General features: G+C 39.9%; 1 protein-coding gene across 1 annotated transcript; it reads right to left on the bottom strand.

Moving 5' to 3' along the window:
- Positions 1-1,264: 1,264 nt before the first annotated feature.
- On the bottom strand, positions 1,265-11,027 carry LOC118904953 (vascular non-inflammatory molecule 3-like). The gene is given in 7 exon segments (XM_036871146.1): positions 1,265-1,556; positions 2,243-2,416; positions 3,106-3,479; positions 4,259-4,550; positions 6,336-6,531; positions 10,534-10,661; positions 10,775-11,027. Coding segments are annotated over 7 exon segments (1,479 nt in total). The 5' UTR covers positions 10,988-11,027; the 3' UTR covers positions 1,265-1,454.
- Between the last annotated feature and the right edge of the window lie 9,306 nt (positions 11,028-20,333).

Raw genomic sequence — 20,333 nt, 5'->3', positions numbered from 1 at the left:
CTGTCTAGAAGAGAGAGAGAAGCCTAGAAAGAACCAACATGAGGCCATTGTGGGGAAGAAGGTCACGTCCTGCACAAGCGGAGGAGTCTAGGGCATCGGTAGCACCCTAGACATCGAGTGTTGTAGCCCCTGGAGAGAGATTCCGAGTAAAATGGAAACAGAGAGACAAAGGGCATTTTCTGCTGCCCAGAATGTCTCTGGCTTCCTGGAACTGGATTGAATTAAACCAAGTAGAAATAAACACCTGGGAAAAGATTAGGAAAGCAGTTGTCATATGTTTTAAGGGAAGGGAAAGGTGTCCCCAAACTCAGAGTGATCCCCAACCTCTCCCACACATCCTAGAGAGCCCTCCTGCTCTCATGTGTGTCTCTTCCCAGAGTTAATAAGTGACAAACCAGGGAAAGGACTCAGGGCGCCAGGGTCAAGGGACCAAAGGTAACCGGCAGAAAGGTAACAGGGTAGTCTTTTCTGAGGAAGCTCCTGTCTGGCAACAAATCCATGAGTATGAGGGGGTTTAACCAGGATTGGGTAAATTTTAAGAAAGAATAATTTCAGAAGGAAACAGCGTGTGGTCTGAAGGAGATCATTTATTCATTTATCTCTTTTTAAATTTCCATTCACAAGTATCTAATTTCCATACAAATATTCCATAAAGGTAGAATAAAGAGACAATGGAACAATTTTAATTTGTTATAAAAGTCATTCATAATTACTTTAAAAGATACCCTTGTTTTTTAACTTCCTGTATCCTAAAGACTAGGACCAAATACCCTCCGCATTTTCAACGCTTACCCTGTGCATTTACAAATGAGAGACACAATATTTGCATACGTCAGAGAAGTTACCACAAAAGGACTCTTTTAGGCTCCCCTCCCATAAATACATGTTGCACTATACATAGACATACTGACACATACTTAAGTGCACCCACACAGAAGATGCATGCAGCTCCCAGAAATGAATATGTAAAATGTGCACACACATCCATTGCTTTAAAAAAAACAAAATTTAATTAATTAATTAATTAATTTTTGGCTGTGTTGGGTCTTCGTTTCTGTGCGAGGGCTTTCTCTAGTTGCAGCAAGCGGGGTCCACTCTTCTTTGCGGTGCACGGGCCTCTCACTATCGCGGCCTCTCTTGTTGGGAGCACAGGCTCCAGACGCGCAGGCTCAGTAGTTGTGGCTCACGGGCCTAGTTGCTCCGCAGCATGTGGGATCTTCCCAGGCCAGGGCTCGAACCCATGTCCCCTGCATTGGCAGGCAGATTCTCAACCACTGCGCCACCAGGGAAGCCCTCATTGCTTTTTAAATCTTCGTAAGTTTGTTGTTTCAGCAAAGTGATGACATCTCTTCTAAACAGACACTAAAGACTCTCTCTTTTCCCTCTCTCTTTGCCAGGCTAATCCTGAAAGGATGGCGGTGAAGGGGATTATGGTAGTTGCCCAGTTCCCTGCCCTAAGCGCAGAGGGTCCCTCTCAAACATTCTTCCATACAGGGCCAGAACCAAGAAAGGCAAAGGGGCTCTGCCTCGGCTCTGCAGACGTCCATCTCCTGAAACTCGATCAAAGAAAGCAAAGGATTAACTTCAATGCAGAGTTGGTTCCAGCCCAGAAGCCTTCTCTGACAACATCACTCTAAAAGCAACATGAAATAGTCAAAAGCGCACAAAATTTGGAGTCAGAAGACCCCTGTTTCACCTCTACATGTCTAATAGTATCAGAGGGACTTAGGATGAACGTGTAGCAAATAAATCTATTGCCCTGGGGATTAAGTAAGATAATGTATAAAAACGAGTTTTTTTTTTAAATTCATGAAACACTATACAAAGTATCAATTATTACTATCATTATTATAACTACTCAGAATAATGTACCCATGAAATAAGTTATAGATGCATTATTTAATGTATTCAACTTGGACCTTCTCCACTATGCAAAAAAAGAAAACATTAGTTGCCGGTTATCATTGGCAATCAATATTTTTATTTTAATTCTTCCGTAATCTCCTTGTTCCCTTGGATCTCAAAATCACATTTATGTAGAAAAATAAACCCCAAATTCTCCACCACAGCCTAAGGACAGTCTAGAACCACAACTTGTCTTCCATATCATAGTTTCTTTGTATAAGTTGCTTGAATAAGGTGAACGACAATGTTGCCATGTAGTCTCATTATTTCAACGATTTTCATTAGGCCAGTCTACTGCATCTGTTCAAAGGAATTTATCCTCCTGAAAATCTCCTACCTCATAATGTCTTTCAGGGGCAAGCTGACTCCCACTAAGAACGATCTGTGGGAAAACATAACTCGTTCCAAATGTGCCACTGAGGGAGAATTCTTCAAACTTGGTAAAAGCTGACCCCGCAGGCTCTCCACAAGTTCTCAGGTCAGTGGTTTGGTACTTCAGTAATGTGCATACCTGTGTAGGAAAAGAAAAGTGGTTGGAAATCTTGGAAATATTTTCTCAGCTAAAAATACAATTTCAAAGAATAGAAGAATATTTGTTAGGTTGCCTCTTAAGTAGTTTTTTTTTTTTTTCAATTGCAGCTCATAATCTATTAGTGAATCCTAAAATTAATTTAGTGAGTCAAGATTAGCCCTTTTTTCAATGAAGCAAAATGGAGTAGACTAGAATTTTCAGAATTAGAGTATGTTGGTTATAATTATAGCTATTTCTAATTCTGATTTGAATTATTTTATAAAATGTTTGTTTCAATTAAGTATCTCTTTTAACTCAGTCATACATCTTGACTGCGCTTGTTTATGATGTGAAATGGACTTCTTGCTCTGGACTCTAGTTGAAGACAGTTTGCAAAACACAGCTCTAAAGTTACCTGACAGAAAAAGAGAGTATATGGGGGTTGTAGCTTTTTAAACTTGAACCCAGTCTGCTGAGAACTAATCAATCTGCTTCATGTTTTTACCTTGCAGCTCTAATTCTGTTCTCACTAAGACTGAACAAATAATGTGTTCTAGGGAGAAAAGTTCAGTGACAAATGTAACACCATTCCAATTAACTGAATCCAGCACAATTCTTAAAGATATGCAGTGATGACCTAGAAGACAAATCAGTAAAAGAGCCATTCTAACATATTCGGGTGTTTCTACCTGTAAGTAATACTGGCCTTCTACCATGTGAAGTCCGTCAAAGACACCTAGTGCATACACCTCATTGGTTCGTTTCTCAGACGTCTTGTAAGTTAAGTGACAACACAGGTCTTTCTGACAAACTGTGTAATTTCCTGTGTTTCTCTTAAGCTTGGTGAAAGTGAACGCATCAAAATAAGTCATCCCTGGAAAACTCAACCGTTCAGATGAGAATGGCTTGACACCTCTGGCATAAGCACTCCAGTGAACAGCTGCAGAGTAAATGGCTTCTCTTCGAGGCCAGGACTTCAATTCTGAGAGCATCAGCTGGCCACTCTCTGTTTCCATGTCATAGTAATACACCTTGACAGCTTCCGGTGAGTAGATTCCACTGCCTACGGGTGACATAAAGAAACACAAACATTGGTTTCAAATTTTGCATGATGACAAACTAATAGAATCACTTCCGTAAGAACTGAAATATAAAGTTATGAAAGCATAAGCATTTTCAAGATAAGGAGGGAGAGAGCTTTACATTGACCTAAATTCCAATTTGACTCTGAGTCTTCCGTATGGGACTGCTTACACTGAAACTATATGACTTGGTAGCATTTTTTTTTTAACTTAAACTCCCCTTTCTTTAGCCAACTTAACAGTAAACCAGAAAATTTCTCAAACAGGAAGAACAATTTTAGCTCTCCACTAACCTATCTAATTTATTTGTGTTTGAGATTCTTCACCTGGATCAGTGAACAACAAACCAGTCAAGAGGGGAGGCTGCTTTACCTTGAAAGTGGATACCATAAAGGATAAACTCTAAAAACCTGATTAAGTCTAAAGTGATTTTATCACCTCAACAGCAAGATTTATTTCAATATTACTCATGGATGTTAGCTGCAGCATTCTTTAGCTCTGGCTTTGCTTTTTTTATGTAACTTGAATTCTCTCTAACTCCGATTTCCCCTCGTGTGAAATTGAGAATATAATGTTTGCCTCCTTCTTTACTCCCAGGAATAATGTTCCTTAAATAATGTTGGTATAGAAGCCCATGCTCTTATTAATTTTGTGACGTTGGAGTTAATAGAAGAATCTTTAAAGAAAAGCATGGCTTGAAAATGAAGGAAGGCTTCCCAAGACTGTGGCTACCTGTTGGGGCAGAACCAGGGTGAGGTACGTGTCATGCGCATGCTCGTGTTGTGGGTATTGGCAGCAAGCAGGTTGACTCCCAGGGCTCGGGCCCATGCCGAGTGGAAGGGGACCGCCGAGAGGAGGGGCAGCGTGTTGTACCAGGCCGTGGGGTAGAGAATGCTGTCAACCTGAAACTCTTCCACCACCATCACAGCTAGGTCATGAGAAAATATGTCAAAGCAAGTGAAAATGCCAAACTTCCCAAAGGGAGAGTCAAAAGTCACAAGTTCTGAATCCTTGGGGAAATCAAATTGAATTTCAGGTGCAAAAAGATTGTACTGTTAAGCGAAATGCAAAGAAGGGGAAGATTAGTAAGAAAACTGTCAAATAGAAGTGATCAATATCTTCAAAATCTTTTCTCGTGCGCATGTTGGTGTGCATACTTAAAACTGTTACACATAAATTAGTGCAAATTATACCCAGTATACCACTGTCTGTGAGTTTTCTCACTGTGACATTCATCAAAACACTTCATTTTCCCACAACCTATGAATCAACCAATGAGTTCATATCTACAAATGATATTTATTTATTTTTAATTAATTAATTTATTTTTGGCTGCGTTGGGTCTTCGTTGCTGCGCACGGGCTTTCTCTAGTTGTGGCGAGCGGGGGCTACTCTTCATTGTGGTGCGCGGACTTCTCATTGCGGTGGCTTCTCTTGGTGCGGAGCACGGGCTCTAGGTGCATGGGTTTCAGTAGTTGTGGCACGTGGGCTCAGCAGTTGTGGCTCGCAGGCTCTAGAGCACAGGCTCCGTAGTTGTGGCGCATGGGTTTAGCTGCTCCGTGGCATGTGGGATCTTCCCGGACCAGGGATTGAACTTGTGTCCCCTACATTGGCAGGCGGATTCTTAACCACTGTGGCACCAGGGAAGCCCCTACAAATGACATTTAAAAGGTGAATATTTGTCTTAAAATCACTTGAAATTTTGAACCTCACTAATTTCTGATGGTTTTCCACTCTATTCTTTAAATACCAACAGCACTGTCTGTGTGATGTCTAACACGGTAATAAAATAAACTTTGTCATGTCTCCCCATGGTACTGCTAGGTTTATATAAGTGAGGTGACGTAGATTGGAACTTAATTTAGACAATGTAATAGCTAAACCTTGTTAATTAGTAAGCCATTAGAATTTTTTTTCCAGCCTGATTATTGCTCCCAAACTCCAACTACCCTGGGCTCAGGAGAACAGCCTTATGTTCTGCTCACGTTTTTATTTGGCCTGATGTGTGCATATGTGCTCAGGCAACACCCCACCCCCACCCGACCAGTGAGCATCCCAAGCTCCTCGGCCCTCGGCTCAGGGGGTAGCCCATCCTTCATCCCCAGGTGACCAACTCGAGGGCGGCATGTGGCTGATTTGGAGTCAAGGAAGGTTAAGGTTTTTGCAGGGTTTCTAGGAAAGACAAATGCAGTCTTCCTCCGGATTTTGTTGCTATTAGGATACGTGCTTTGTGATGAGCAGCCGTGTGGCTTCTGAAAGGACAGTCATCCTGGGAAAAAGTTGTTACAAAGGAATAAGAGAGCTAGAGGGATGGCTGACATCTTCTGGGCCTCTGAGGGACAGACTGCATCGGAAACTAGACCTACCCTTTCTATGATTTATATTTTCTCAGGTACCTAAGCAAGGAAATTCTGTGTTGTTGTTTTTTAAGCCAATTTCAGTTGGGGGGTTTTTCTATCATTGCAATCAAAAAAGTCCTAATGAAATGAATGACTACAGCTTAATACCAAATGTCAACAAATTGGGTCAAAAAACTAACTCTAGTACTAAATCTTGTGATGAAACTGAGCATTTCTCCTTTCTCAGCGAATACTAAAATCCTCGTGCAGCTATTAGCACATCTGCTTTAATAGTCTGCTAGATTCTATTTTATGACTAATTCAAATTCAGAACCCTTATACGAAATCAAAGTAAGTTAAATCCCTTTTTCAACTAAGTGTAATAATTCAGAAACGCATTCACAACAGTTCCCTCACCAGCATTCACAGACAAGTATACCTAGCTATCACAAACAAAAGAAGTAAATCGAGCTTAGCTAAGACACAAGTAATTCTCACCTTGTGGTAGCGGGCCACCAGCCTACCCTCAGAATCAAACACCACATCAGTGTTGTATTGGTAATGACCATCAGGGGGACACTGAGGGTCACTGGCATTGCATGGCTTCTTGTCCCCAGTATTTGCCACAATGTAGATAGAATTGTCCTTGGCCAGACAGCTGAGCCTTTCTTGCACTGGGCTGCGGCCAAACCTAATTCAATAGATATTGCCTTAAACTCACTGTGTGTTAGTGATTTTGGAACTTCCAAAGCGATACTTTATTTGCCCGTTACCTATAACACACAACAGCTCTAGGTTAAGAATCAACAGTAAAGATTTAAAAACTCACATGTAATACAATCTTCTTTATGAAAACTAACCTATTTTTTAATTGGCAGATTCAAGATGGCAGTGCAAGACTGAAGCACAGAGCAAATTGAGGGGGAAGAGGAGAAAGAAGAGAAGCAACATATTTTCTTATGACGTTCTCCCAGGAACACAAATGAAGGGCTTGAAATTTAACACTTTTCTAATGGGGAGGACCTTTTCCATAATCCAAGCCACAGTCCTACTAGAAGGCAGTATAGAGTTGGTCCCAGGCAGATCATCTTCTACAGAGAACAAATGCAGCATTAGGTACCAGAAATATTTTTAAAAAGGAAAGAAAAGAAAAGGAAAAAAGGATTTCACTATGCAGTCTCAGTGTCCCCATTTGTCAGTGCAACACAATAGCTTCCCTTCTATCTTAGAGGGCCCTTGTGTGAAACCCTGGGATAAATACAGACTATGAAATTGTTTTTCAGAGTAATGCCCAAACCACCCACCTTGGGGATATTTACCCTAGAAATAAGAAGGGATTGAGGTGAGGAAATAGGTGGGATTATAGCTGGCTTCAAATAATTGAGACTCTAATTTGAAGAAGATGAGTCACGTATCTTAATATACGATAGGTGCAGTATGAACCCCAAAGGAAGTTATAGATAGATGATTTCAGTGGAAAATAAGATTAAAATTTCTAGCAACCAGAACACGCTAAGAAGTGGATTCACGAGGCTTCCCTGGTGGCGCAGTGGTTGAGAATCTGCCTGCTAATGCAGGGGACAGGGGTTCGCGCCCTGGTCTGGGAAGATCCCACATGCCGCCAAGCAACTAGACCCGTGAGCCACAACTACTGAGCCTGCGCGTCTGGAGCCTGTGCTCCGCAACAAGAGAGGCCACGATAGTGAGAGGCCCGCGCACCGCGATGAAGAGTGGCCCCCGCTTGCCGCAACTAGAGAAAGCCCTAGCACAGAAACGAAGACTCAACATAGCAGTCAAGCAATCAATCAATCAATAAATTAAAACTTAAAAAAAAAAGAAGTGGATTCACTAGTCACTGGAAATTTCAAGTATAAGATGGTGCTTCCAGGCACTCAAGAGTCCATTCTGTTAGCATGGCTCAGTGGAAATGGCTGTGTTTGAATTCCAGCCAGGCTAATTACCAATTGTGAAACCTTAAGCTCCCTTCTTTTCTTCATATTTAAAATGGAATAGGGACTTCCCTGGTGGCGCAGTGGTTAAGAATCCGCCTGCCAATGCAGGGCACACGGGTTCGAGCCCTGGTCCGGGAAGATCCCACATGCCGCAGAACAACTAAGCCCGTGTGCCACAACTACTGAGCCTGCACTCTACAGCCTGCGTGCCACAACTACTGAGCCCGTGTGCTACAACTACTGAAGCCCATGTGCCTAGAGCCCATGCTCTGCAACAAGAGAAGCCACTGCAGTGAGAAGCCCGCGCACTGCAACAAAGAGTAGCCCCCGCTCGCCGCAACTAGAGAAAGCCCACACGCAGCAACGAAGACCCAACACAGCCAAAAATAAATAAATAAATAAATAAAAAGAAACAGACGAAAAAAAAATCATAAAATAAAATGGGAATAGTTATACCTGCTACATAAATTGAATGAGATAATGTGCATAGTGTACCAGGTACAGATTCTGGAACCAAGCAGGTGCTCAATAAATAAATAATGGCCATTATGGATTTTGTAACTACAAGAAGACAGCCCAGAACACTGATGACTTGATTGCTTGTAGAGACCATTCAGACTCTCCATGGTTTCTCAGTCCCTTTGCAATTGATGTTGAACTAATCTTTGAATAGAAAGAAGAGATTGTGACCATTTCTTTTATTTTGCCTTCTGGAAAAGCAGGGTAATATTGTCAACATTCATATTCATTAAGGCCTTAATAAAACTATTATATATTTTATTTTGGTTTTCTTTTTTTTTTTTTTTTTTTGGCTAAATAATTAGGATACTTTAATGTTTCCTACTAGTTCCTCATGGGGAAAGCCCAGGAAGAATGACATGTGTCAGTATTCTAAATGATAGTACTTAAATACACAAGGATGACTGTGGAATTTTATTACCCCTTTTAGGGATAAATGACACTAGGGAAGAAACGGTGGCTCTCTTTACCAATATTAGCATTATATTAAATACTGGATTTTTCTTTTCTACAACACAGAGTTGAAAGCTTGCCATTTGAGTAAGTGTCTGCAAGACTCAGTAATATTAAAGTTTCATCAGTCACCTACCTTCCCTACTTACAATAATTCATCAGAGACTAATTATCAGGCTTCAGGACATCTTTCCCCTAAGAAAGTCAGTTTTATCAGCCAAAGCAAATAGAGTGTATTTCAGTATAAGCCTCTTGAACTACTGCAAATAATGAGTCCTTCCTGCTCTGGGAAAAGCCCCATAATCAAGTAGAAACTGAGTCATAATTACGTGATTACTATAAACACAGACTGTGCAACGTTCAGAGAAAAATTTTCCAAAGGTGAAAATCCCGGTGTGAGACCTGACTCACGTAATAGAGCTCTTATGTTGCAACATTGGACTTGACTTTTCAACTGATTTCAAGTGGTCAAAATTATTTAAGAAATTTCTTTTTTTGTGTGCTAGATAATAGTTCTGAACAGAGGCATGTAAAGTTAAAATTAGCAAATTAAATTACTTTTTAATGCATTGATTTTGCCAGTTAAAGGGCTTACATATGAACTATTTTAAAAAGTAAATACAGCTAAAATAATTTATTTTCAAAAATCTTTCTTATATTTTATACAGATTTTCTTTAAGAAACTTATGCCTAAACTACAGCTATAAACAATTATTAAATTTCTTGAAGGACAAGAAAGCAAAAGTTCAGATCCCGCTCCTTCTGTTAAAAAAAAGTAATAGTGAGAGCTAACACTGAAGAGGGCACCATAGTATATAGATTCTATGTATTACTTCACTTTGCTCTCATTTTGGGGGTGTTTTTTTTTTTTTGGCCGCGTTGCTCGACTTGCGGGATCTTAGTTCCCCAACCAGGGATTGAACCCAGGCCCTTAGCAGTGAAAGCATGGAGTCCGAACCACTGAACAAGCAAGGAATTCCCTATACTGCGTGTCTACTCTGTAAAGTAAAGTAGGAGAGGAAATTTTATTATCCCTGGTTTACAGATAAAGAAACCGAGATGTCAATAGTTTGTCCCACGTCACTCAGTCAGGAGGTGGAAGAATGTGGTCTCAGAAAAAGCACCTCCTTTTTCAAGTCCTATGCAATTTCCGCTCACAGTACTGATTACATTGCATGCCAATATCAAAGCCCTTTGGGAACATAAACCCATTCATCTTTTTACCATTCCTGCAGAGGAGGCAGGTGTTCATGGGTGGACCTGCTTACTTACATTTGAGAACGTAAGTCCTAGATATCACAACTTTCTCACTTTGTTGAAACCCAATTAAGCACATCTGTTATAAAAACTGTGTGTACACATACTATTCATGAAAGAAAACTACAATAAATAACCAACCAAACATCATCCTCTCAAGTCATTTACCAAACAGGAGACAAGCCAGATGGTACACATTATGAAGAATTAGAGAAGTCTAAATCCAGTGCCACAGACTGATTGTTTGTCAGCAGGATTACTAGTCAAGCTTACTGAACTTGCTGTTACAATATCACTACATTTGTTTAAAATCAAAGGGCAGCTGCTTCCTCTTGCTACCCTTTGGTTTTAGACAAATGTTGTGGAAGGGAGACGCAAGAGGGAGGCATACGGGGATCTGTGTATGCATATAGCTGATTCACTTTGTTATACAGCAGCAACTAACACATCATTGTAAATCAATTATACTCCAATAAAGATGTTAAAAAAAAATCAAAGGGTAATGATATTATCTCTGGGGGTCTCTACATGGAATCCAGTTCACTTCAGGATCTGGGATATCCTGCAGATAGGGATAAATGGTCTCCCTTGTGAAGACTCAGCCATAAATTCCATCTTCTGGGGTCACAATGATATGTGCACCCTGCTCAAAACAAGTAGGAGCAAAAAAGTTTCTCCCAAATTCTAAACACTCACATTCTTATCAAGTTCCAAATTTCCTTTCCAATATCCCAGCCAGTGTAGAAAGGGCAATACCTGCCTGGCTGCCAGTTTAACTGCTTTCTCTAGGACATCTATATTCCTGCTCATCAGGAGCAAAGCTTCGTCTTTTGGCACAGGAGTTTCTGTTCTGTTTGGTAACATAACAGCATGCTCATACACTGCAGCGATAAAAGTGTCCAGTGCACCAGCACTCAGGACAAAGAGGGCTAAAACAGCACCACATTTTGGAAAATATGATATAATCATAGCTGAAACTTAGTGCACTTTGATAAACTCAGATTCTTGTACTTTGTATCACTGGAAAAACTTTTATGTTAAAGACCTTCCTGTCTGCTACCACCTATCTTCACTTGCTCATGAATAGATTACGCAGCACGGGGTTGAGAAAGAATATTGTGAAAGAAGTACATAATCAGATTGACTCAAGTGTCCGATGCTGTTGTTGGCATTGTTCAGAGGTCGACCCAACTCTAAAAGTGGAGTTAATGAGCCAACCAGATTAGTCCACCCCATTCCAAAACACACTGGCTGTTAAACTCTTTTCTTTTAATAAAATATATTTTCCTGGTAGTTCAATATTTCCATTAATAGGACCAATATGGGATCACTGTAGTAAGAGCTATCGTAGCAACAATTTGTGAAAATTTACATATTTAGCTGTAAGAGACAGAACAGAGTGTTAGGCAAGCCCTGGTTTTAACAGAGCTCACAAAATGGCTCACAAAGTATACATGCTAATGACTGAACTCAATGTTCATGACCAGTGACCATTAGTGTTCACATTTATAAGAGGCTATCAGCAGAAAACACGGGAAAGACCGCCTAATAATCTGAGATATTAGAACGTTACCTGAACACTGTGCAAGACATAGATAGATGATAACGTGATCAATGATGGAAAGTGCCCACCAGGTTAAAACTCCAGACCTCTCGGGAACCCAGCTAATGCTGTGGAGTTTATGTGCAGAAAACCAGGGAGCTAGGCTTTGGGGTCATACAATTTCTTCATCTTTATAGAATATGCTCATTTTTCAAGTGAACCCCTTTTCCCTAAATACTTATACTAGCACATCGCTCAAAATCTAATTTTCAAGAGGTTGTTTCCTTATGCCTCGTCTGATGTAGGGAAACTGGTAGGTTTGGGATATTTGTGCCTTTTGTTTCTTTAGTTGCTTCAGTTCTATAGTTTTAAGCCCTTTAATTCTAATAACTTTTTTTCATTATCTGAATATGCCTTTATTCTCCCAGACTCCCTGGTGAGTTTCCATGTGTCCTTATGAAATAATATCCATCAGACACAAATTCATTTCAGAAAAAAATATTCAAGGACAAGACGAGACCTGTGTAAGACAGATAAATTGCTTTACAATGAGAAGGAACTTATTTTCATATGTCAAGTTGAAATTCTACCTGTTGCTTCAGTCGACCTGACTTTCTGAATAGAAGCAAAAAGAAACAAAGGAATTTCCCTTCACTCTCCCTAATATCAGGAAGTGTACCAACTTTTTATTATGTTGAAATCAATAGAAACTTGCATTAAATATTTCATTACCAAGTGTCGTTAGTAATGCCTTTGCCTCATTTGTGCATAAGGAATAGGGATTGTGGATGCAAATTATTTAAACGAGGTTTGAACGTAAACATTCAAGTACCTAATTTGAATGACAGTTCAAAATTATTGTGGGATTAGGAAGTTTAGAGTCTAAAGTTTTGTATTAAAATAAATATAATTCTGCCTTTAAATATGTAAGGTACAAATTTTAAAGGGGAGAAGGGCCGGTAGAATAAAATCTCTAAGTTTGTTGGCTCTCCCCAGGTCGTTAGTTCCAATATCCATTATAAAACTTGCTTTCTATTTTTATCATCAGAGTCCTGACTCTGTGGCCAAGAGTTACTCTTACAGGCCCTCCATCAGCCCTTCTGATCTCACTCCTCCCAACTTAATCTTCAATCAATACTGCAAACTACTGAGTTCCCTTAACCCTTGCTCTCATTAAGTGAAATGCTTCCCATGTGTATATCAAATCAAGGCAGACAATCAGAGCCTTCTCCCACTCAGTCCCATTTTATCTTTCCTGTTCTTAGCTAAGACCACCCTTCTTATTACATTTTAATACACTTACTACCACTCTGATCCTGGGTTGATTCCTCGCTAAATCCTGACCTTCCAACTCAGGTTTCTCACCTCTCACCTCTGTTGCTGTTCACTTCTCTGAACCCTGAATGCACTTATGGTCAGTAGTCACATTATTAATTAGTTTTCGTTCTGTATTCTACTGTCTTGCCCCCATAGCAGATCCTTTTCTACTTCATACCTTTAACTACCCTCTATGAACTGAAAACTACTGTCTCTATCTTTAGCTCAAACTTCTCTCCTGAACTCCAGGATTGTTTATCCAACTAAATAGACTTCCACAAGCTCCTACAAAGCATCAGTCCACTTGCCGGCATCCATGCCTATCAAGTCCACCTCCTCTCCTCTCACTATCAATGACTGCTCATGCCCCTCTCTATGTCCTTTCCCTATCCTTGTTCACTGGATCCCAAAGACATTGCTTTAGAAATTCTCTCTCTTCCTCCTTCTCATCAATTTTTCTTTGTCTATTGGGTTAATTCCATCAGCATACAAATATCCTGTTGTATTTCTTACCTTAAATAAAAACAAAACAAAACCCTCTCTTGATCTGACAACCCCTTCCAGTTCCCGTCTCATTTCTCTGTTCTATTGTACAACAGAACTCTTCTACATGGTTGCGTATACTCTCTGTCTTAATTCCTTCCTTCCCATCAGGATTTTGTCCCCATGACTTCACCACCTTGTCAAGGTCACCACTGATCTCTGCGTTACTAAGTTAGTTGACATGCTGGCAGCATTTGACACAGCTGCCACTACCTCATTTTTGAAGCGCTTTCTTTGCCCACAATTTCCTGCTTTTCCTCATTCTTTCTTCTTGGTTTTTGTACTTATTTACCTCAGAGTTTTTTTGTGGCCTTTTTTCTTCCTGCTTCCTTCTCATCATCCCTAACCTCTCAACGATGTTTGCTTTGGAGCCTAATTCTTAGAAATCTTCTGTTCCTATCTACACTCACTGCTTAGGTGATTTCATCCATTTTGTGGCTTTAAATACCATTTATATGTTAGTGATTCAAAGATCTCTATCTCTATCTCAGACCTCTCCTTGAACTCCAGACTTTTGTGTCCTAAAACTTTTGTCGGCTCAGAATCTCCAGTTGGATATATAAAGGCGTATCAAATCAACATAAACAAAACTGAGCTTTTGACCTTCCATTTCCGACACTCCTGAAGTTAGTCTTTCAGATCTCAGTTAATGGCTTCTGTAAACTACCAGTTGTTGAGGCCAAAGCCCTTGGAGTTATCCTTCCTTCTATCTTTGTCTCTCACTCTATACACTTTCAATCAGGAGGTCTTTCACTACTGCAACTCTGGTCCAAGCCCACCATCATCTCTGTCCTGGGTTATTCCAATACCCTGCTACCTGTTTCTGGTACCACTTCTACTTTTGCACAACAGCATTTAGAGTGCTCCTATTAAAATGTAAAACTAATTGTGTCAATCTGCTCAAAAACTTCCAAAGGCCTCCTACTTCACTTTTCAGAGTAAAAAGCCAAGTTCTTGCAATGCCTGCAAGATCCAGCCTTCTATTACTTCATACATCAACTCCTAGTGATTTCCTCCATGTTCATTTGGCTCCAGTTGTATTGGCCTTGGCCTCCTTGATGTTCCTCAATGTGCTATTGTGCCACCACTACCCTGAGGGAACTATTAAAATTGTCTCCTATATGGCTACCCTACATTTAGAATTTTCCCTTCTTATCTATCCTCCAAACTACTAGCAAAGTAATTTTTTATGGAAATTTAGTTGATTTACAAAGTTGTGTTAATTTCTGCTGTACAGCAAAGTGATTCAGTTATACATATATATACAATCTTTTTTTGTATTCTATTTCATTATGGTTTATCATAGGATACTGAACATAGTTCTCTGTGCTATACAGTAGGACCTTGTTGTTTATTCATTCTGTATATAAAAGTGCAAAGTAATTTTTAAAACTATGTAGTTCATCATGATACTTGACTCTAAAATCCCTCAGTGGGTCTTTTAGCTTCAGGATAAAGTCCAGACTTCATTTGTGCTTCAATGATCTGGCCCTTGCCTATCTTTCTGGCCTCAAATTTTTTCATTGTCTCTCCTTACCCTTCCTCCTTTTACCCTCCCCCAGCCTCAATATATTGTTCTCTACTTGCAGCATGCCATTCTTCCATGTCTTTGTATGCATGACTGTCTCTACCTAGGATGTTCTGATTGACTTACCCAACTGGTCTCTGACAACTCTCTTGTCTTCCAAGGCAAAATTGACCCATTATAATATTCTGTGATGTTCATTACATGTATTAAATGAGATACTTGGAAATGCGGAACACAGTGTGAGGCATATTCTACTCGCTCAATATTTGATTATTATGATAATGAGTGACAATGATGATGGTGATGCTCTGTCTCCTAGACTGAGATTCTTAGAAAAGAAACTTTTGTTTTATTCGTCATCACCATCCAGCACAAGACCTTCCTGACCAGTTGTAGGAATCCAAAATAAGTTGTTGGACTTCTTAAGATGCACAGGGAGATATGTACAAGAATGCTCAGAGAAGCTTTATTTATAATAGGAAATAATATTAATAATAAGTATAATAGGTAAAAAACCCCAAAGTAAAAAACCTAAGCATCCATTGAGCTGGACTAAACCACAGAAACAAATACAGGGACAAAGGCTGTTGAAACTGGTGATTCAGAGTCAGCTGATGTTACCTTTTGACTCAGTTTGTCACTGAGAATTCACATAAGTTCCACAAAGTATATATTTGAGATCAACGATATAAGCGTCCACAAAACCTGTTCTCCCAGAGGTGCACCCAAAGTTTATGGTTTCAGCAGCCCTCCTGTAGTGAAGGACATAGCAGCTCAGAGGAAGCCAGAGGATGGGCCTGCTGCTTTTTTACTGATGTCTGTGTGAGAGGCCATGACAGCATGCCTGGGACCGCCACTGCATCACAGCTGACTGCTTCCACATTTTGTCCTTTACTATATTATCAAGCTTACCCAAGATTTCAGAGCAGCGGGTTTGGCCATGCCCACCATATTCGTCAGTAGGAGAGAAGACAAATGAATATTGTCTTATCCATTGTATCAGACGATATGCAACCAGGAAAACAGAATCCACACCAGTTATTTTAAGAGAATTTAACATAGGGATTTGGTTAAACAGGTATTTGATGAATGAAGGACAAAAGAGGAACACTGAGGTAACACACACAGGATAACTGAGGAAAGCAGCTACCACTCCTTATATTCATGAGAAAAGGGAAGAGGAGAATGTGAGGAGCTAGAAGCTTTCCAGGGAACCCCGTGGAGCTGAGGCTCAGACCCCTAGGGAGAGGGTGCTCTCCAGCTGGTGCTGATAAGCCAGCACCTCAGAGGGGGACCTCCACAGAGCTGGGACTCATCCCTTGAGGAGACACTGGTTGGTGCTGGTATTTTTGAAGGAGAGTAATGACACTGATTCTGAAAGTATGGAAAAAACTGAAAGCTAGAACCAAGTGCTACTGGAACAAACTACTGCTGTCAGGTACAGTACTGCTGATGGGACAACACTGACAGGTGAGCAAATGGAAGTCCCTCCACTCCTCGTCCAATCTTCTGTTTCCCTCTAGCGTCCTCTATTGGCAGAACCTAACAGGGAGCCAGGTGACAAAGGAGAAATATGTTTGCCTAGTCCCAGCCTCATCATCACAAAGAAGAATACAGAAAGGTGGGTTTGGAGCTGAGAGACAATAGCTGAATAACTGGCACACTAAGGCAACTGTACAGCGTACACTGTGAAAATGCATGAGGTAGATTGATGCTCGTTTGTGTAGATAAAACTCAAAGTTTCTTATGTAAAAATAAGAAATATGCAGCATGATATGTATAATTTGATGCCACATATACAAAATTTTTAAAAATGCAAAATAGTACTAAGATATTTATGTACCTATGTAATAAACTACCAAGAAGTCATGGGAATGATCTAAAATAACCTTAGGATAATGACTTCCTGTAATAAAAGCAAACAGGGAAAGGAGAAGAATGCAATTGGGAGGAAATACAAAAGGAGTCCATTCTATTCATAACATCTTATTCCATAAACGGGGCAGAGGGTACATATTCTTTCACTTAATTTCTTGTACTACCACTTTACCATCTTTTCTAGTATATTTGGATTCCTTTCAAATTAGTGAGATGTTTAATTGATGAATAGGTTCCTAGCCATGAGGCATGAGTTAGGACTTAATAGTAAGGCACATATCTGCCCTCCAACTACATACTTCCTACTTCTATTTTCATGTAGTCAAGAGCATGTTTATACTAGATGTCTCCCAGCAGGAGTAAATTATAAGCAATTGCTTTTCCGTCATGTCCAAATGACAATGCTCTCACAATTCACTGATATGTTCTATGAATTGCTAAGATACTTAAATCTAAATTCATATATGGTCATATTGGAAGTGTGATCTGGTCAGTGAAAGATTTATATCTTGTACAGTAGAATCTACAGAACTATCATGTCCCAAATACAAACAGACACCCATTCTGGGCACCCATTCTCTCTGTTCTTAGTAATTTTTTTTAGTTCATTCAGCAGCTTTGTTTCAGGCACTGTGCCATACATTAGAAATACATCATGGTGAGTAAGCATGATTTCTGTCCCTGAGAAGTTCATTTCAGTGGTAAATATATCAAATGTGATGCTTTTTATAACATGAAGTGTTACTAGTGCTTACCAATGCCATGAGGGTTGTAAGAATTTATAATGGATGTAAAGTCTTGTAGGAATAATTTATTTTAGGCCTCACATTCTTTGCTTTAAAATCTACCATTTCTTATATTTTTAATTAAGTCTTAGATTTCTTTAGCTCTGGCTTTTCAATTCTAGCACATGGAACCTTACCTGTAATCTTGAAGTTGCTATGGTGGACCTCCTAATTACAGATAAGAGAAGGGCAGGCTAAATGCAGGTGGGTGGGGAATGAAAGTCAAACAGAAAAGCCACCTGAAGTGTATTCTATGTAAGGTCTGATGCCCAAAACATTAAATTCCTGTCCTATCACTGGTAACCACATGAGTGTCCTTGTAAAGTTGTCTATGAAAACCCCCATTTTAGCCTTCTGGAATTCAAATATTTTATACGTCTGTTATACCCGCTCTTCATTTATAAAGCCCTTCTGGCTCATTAGTCATCCTGGGTAACTGCATTTAAATTTGCACTTCTGATTCTAGAAGATATATAAACTGCCATTTTTCTTTATCATAAAAAATGAGTATTGACCTTTTTTGCCTCTTTTCTCTTTGTTCATAAAAAAAAAATCAGACTCTCTTAGGAAACTCATCTTCAAACAGTATAATGAAAAACTCAATACCAGCAATCTCCTAAAATGTTTTCATACTTCATTATTTATTTTATTAAAAAGATTGAAATTATAGTGTAAAGTGAACTTAGCATAAGAATTCCTCAGTCTCCAGCTAATGGACTGAATTTTGAGAGTTCAACAGGAACAAGTGAAGGTTAGCGTATCTTTCTAAAAATTAACATCTGGGATAAAAAAAAATGAAAAGTACATAAGAGGAGCAGGGAAACAAGGGCTCACAACTCTTATAACTGATCAAAGCTATCATCAGGGTTGTTCGATCCATATTTACATGAGGTGTCACAAGATATTTGAGGACAGGTAAATTAATATCATGCAGTTCATCCCTATTATTTTTCTCCTTCGACTTATCATCAAGTGGCCTGGAAATTCTCTAGGAGATTGTTAAAATATCTTCTTTCCTCCTCCAAGTACTACTTCATGTCTCCAGGTCCAGTAACTCAAGAAATCCTCTTGCCAGTTGTTACTGTTTTTATTCAATACATCCAAATATCTTTTCAAGAATGCCTCTGTTAGAGGTATCTGTGTGTGGCTAAGTGTTTGAGTGTGTGTGTGTGTGTTATGACCATATTTACTTAAGCAGGCATCAGCCCTAAGATTTTTTTAGAACATTATCATCTATGAGATACCTAAGACAGATGGTCAGAATGGAGTTAAAGAATGTGAATGGAATTTAAGAGAGGTCAAAACAGAGAAAAAAATGCCACTGGAAATCACTTATGTAGATGAATATGCTAACACCATGAGGATGGGTCAAAATGCAAAGAAGGAATAAAAAAGTAGAAAGTAGAGGTAGTGATCCTTGCAGAGTAGGCTGCGAATATATCACAGAAATTACTGGACTAGATTATATGACAGGGGCAGTGTCACAGAATGAATGGTAAAACGATCAAAGAGAATGCATAGACCATGTCCCAGTACCTAGTGCCTGGAACATAGTATGAAATCAACAAATGCTATCTGAATGAAAGAACAAAAGACAGAGAGTGAGCGCTGACGGAAACCTGAAGCTGAAGGAGCAGCTTTGCAGTACAGGTGCCCGCAACTGGGAAGCTGTGACAGCGCATTTTAGGAAGAAGCCTGGTGAAATCCAGGATAGGTGGAAACCAGCACCTTGTTTATTCCCTCCAGAACCACAGGAGACTCAAGAACTAACATGAAATTTTAAGGTGAGAGAGAAAGACGCTTATCAAAGAAACTGGACTCTGACATCAGATTCGTTAGAAACTAAAGAGCTACTCCCTCAAGCGTAGTTCCCTAAATCAATGCCAAATGAAACTACTTGAGTTGTTTGATAAAACACAGTGGGTGTGTGAAAACCACTGACAAGATATGGGTTAAAACATTGTGATGCAATTTTGCAGTTAAGTACTCTTTATTTTCCTTGCGACTGGTGCTCTTTGTTTTTCATTTTTGTTTTTATTTTTAATGAGTTGAAGTACAGCTGACAGCTCTAAGTGTGAATGAAGGGAAGAACTGTCCCTTAGAATCTGTGAGGATATCCTTGCTTGTATCTTTCTCAAACCAGTGGGTTTAGTTTCAGCGGTCGACTGGAAGTGAAATATCGTTGCCCAAGAGTCACAGAACACATTGCGAAACCATTGCATAATGTTTAACTTCCTCAAGCGAAACCTGGCAAATCTGAAATGTTCTATATTTAATGAAGAGATAAAAGAACACACAATTTTGATGATTATGTGATTTTGGACTATTTACATACATGTACATTCACCACCACTAAAAAAGCAGGTACTCAATGTTGAAAATAGTGTTACCATTAACAGTCATGGGGGGGCTTCCCTGGTGGCACAGTGGTTAAGAATCCACCTGCCAATGCAGGGGACACGGGTTCGAGCCCAGATCCGTGAAGATCCCACATGCTGCGGAGCAACTAAACCCGCATGCCACAACTACTGAGCCTGCGCTCTAGAGCCCGCGAACCACAACTACTGAGCCTGCATGCCACAACTACTGAAGTCCACGTGCCTAGAGCCCGTGCTCCACAACAAGAGAAGCCACCACAATGAGAAGCCTGCGCACCGCAGCAAAGAGTAGCCCCCGCTCGCCACAGCTAGAGAAAGGCCGTGCACAGCAACAAAGACTCAA

Source organism: Balaenoptera musculus, chromosome 12 (genome assembly GCF_009873245.2).
Source record: "Balaenoptera musculus isolate JJ_BM4_2016_0621 chromosome 12, mBalMus1.pri.v3, whole genome shotgun sequence".
Lineage (NCBI taxonomy): Eukaryota > Metazoa > Chordata > Mammalia > Artiodactyla > Balaenopteridae > Balaenoptera > Balaenoptera musculus.
This window is presented reverse-complemented; position numbering and strand designations above follow the sequence as displayed.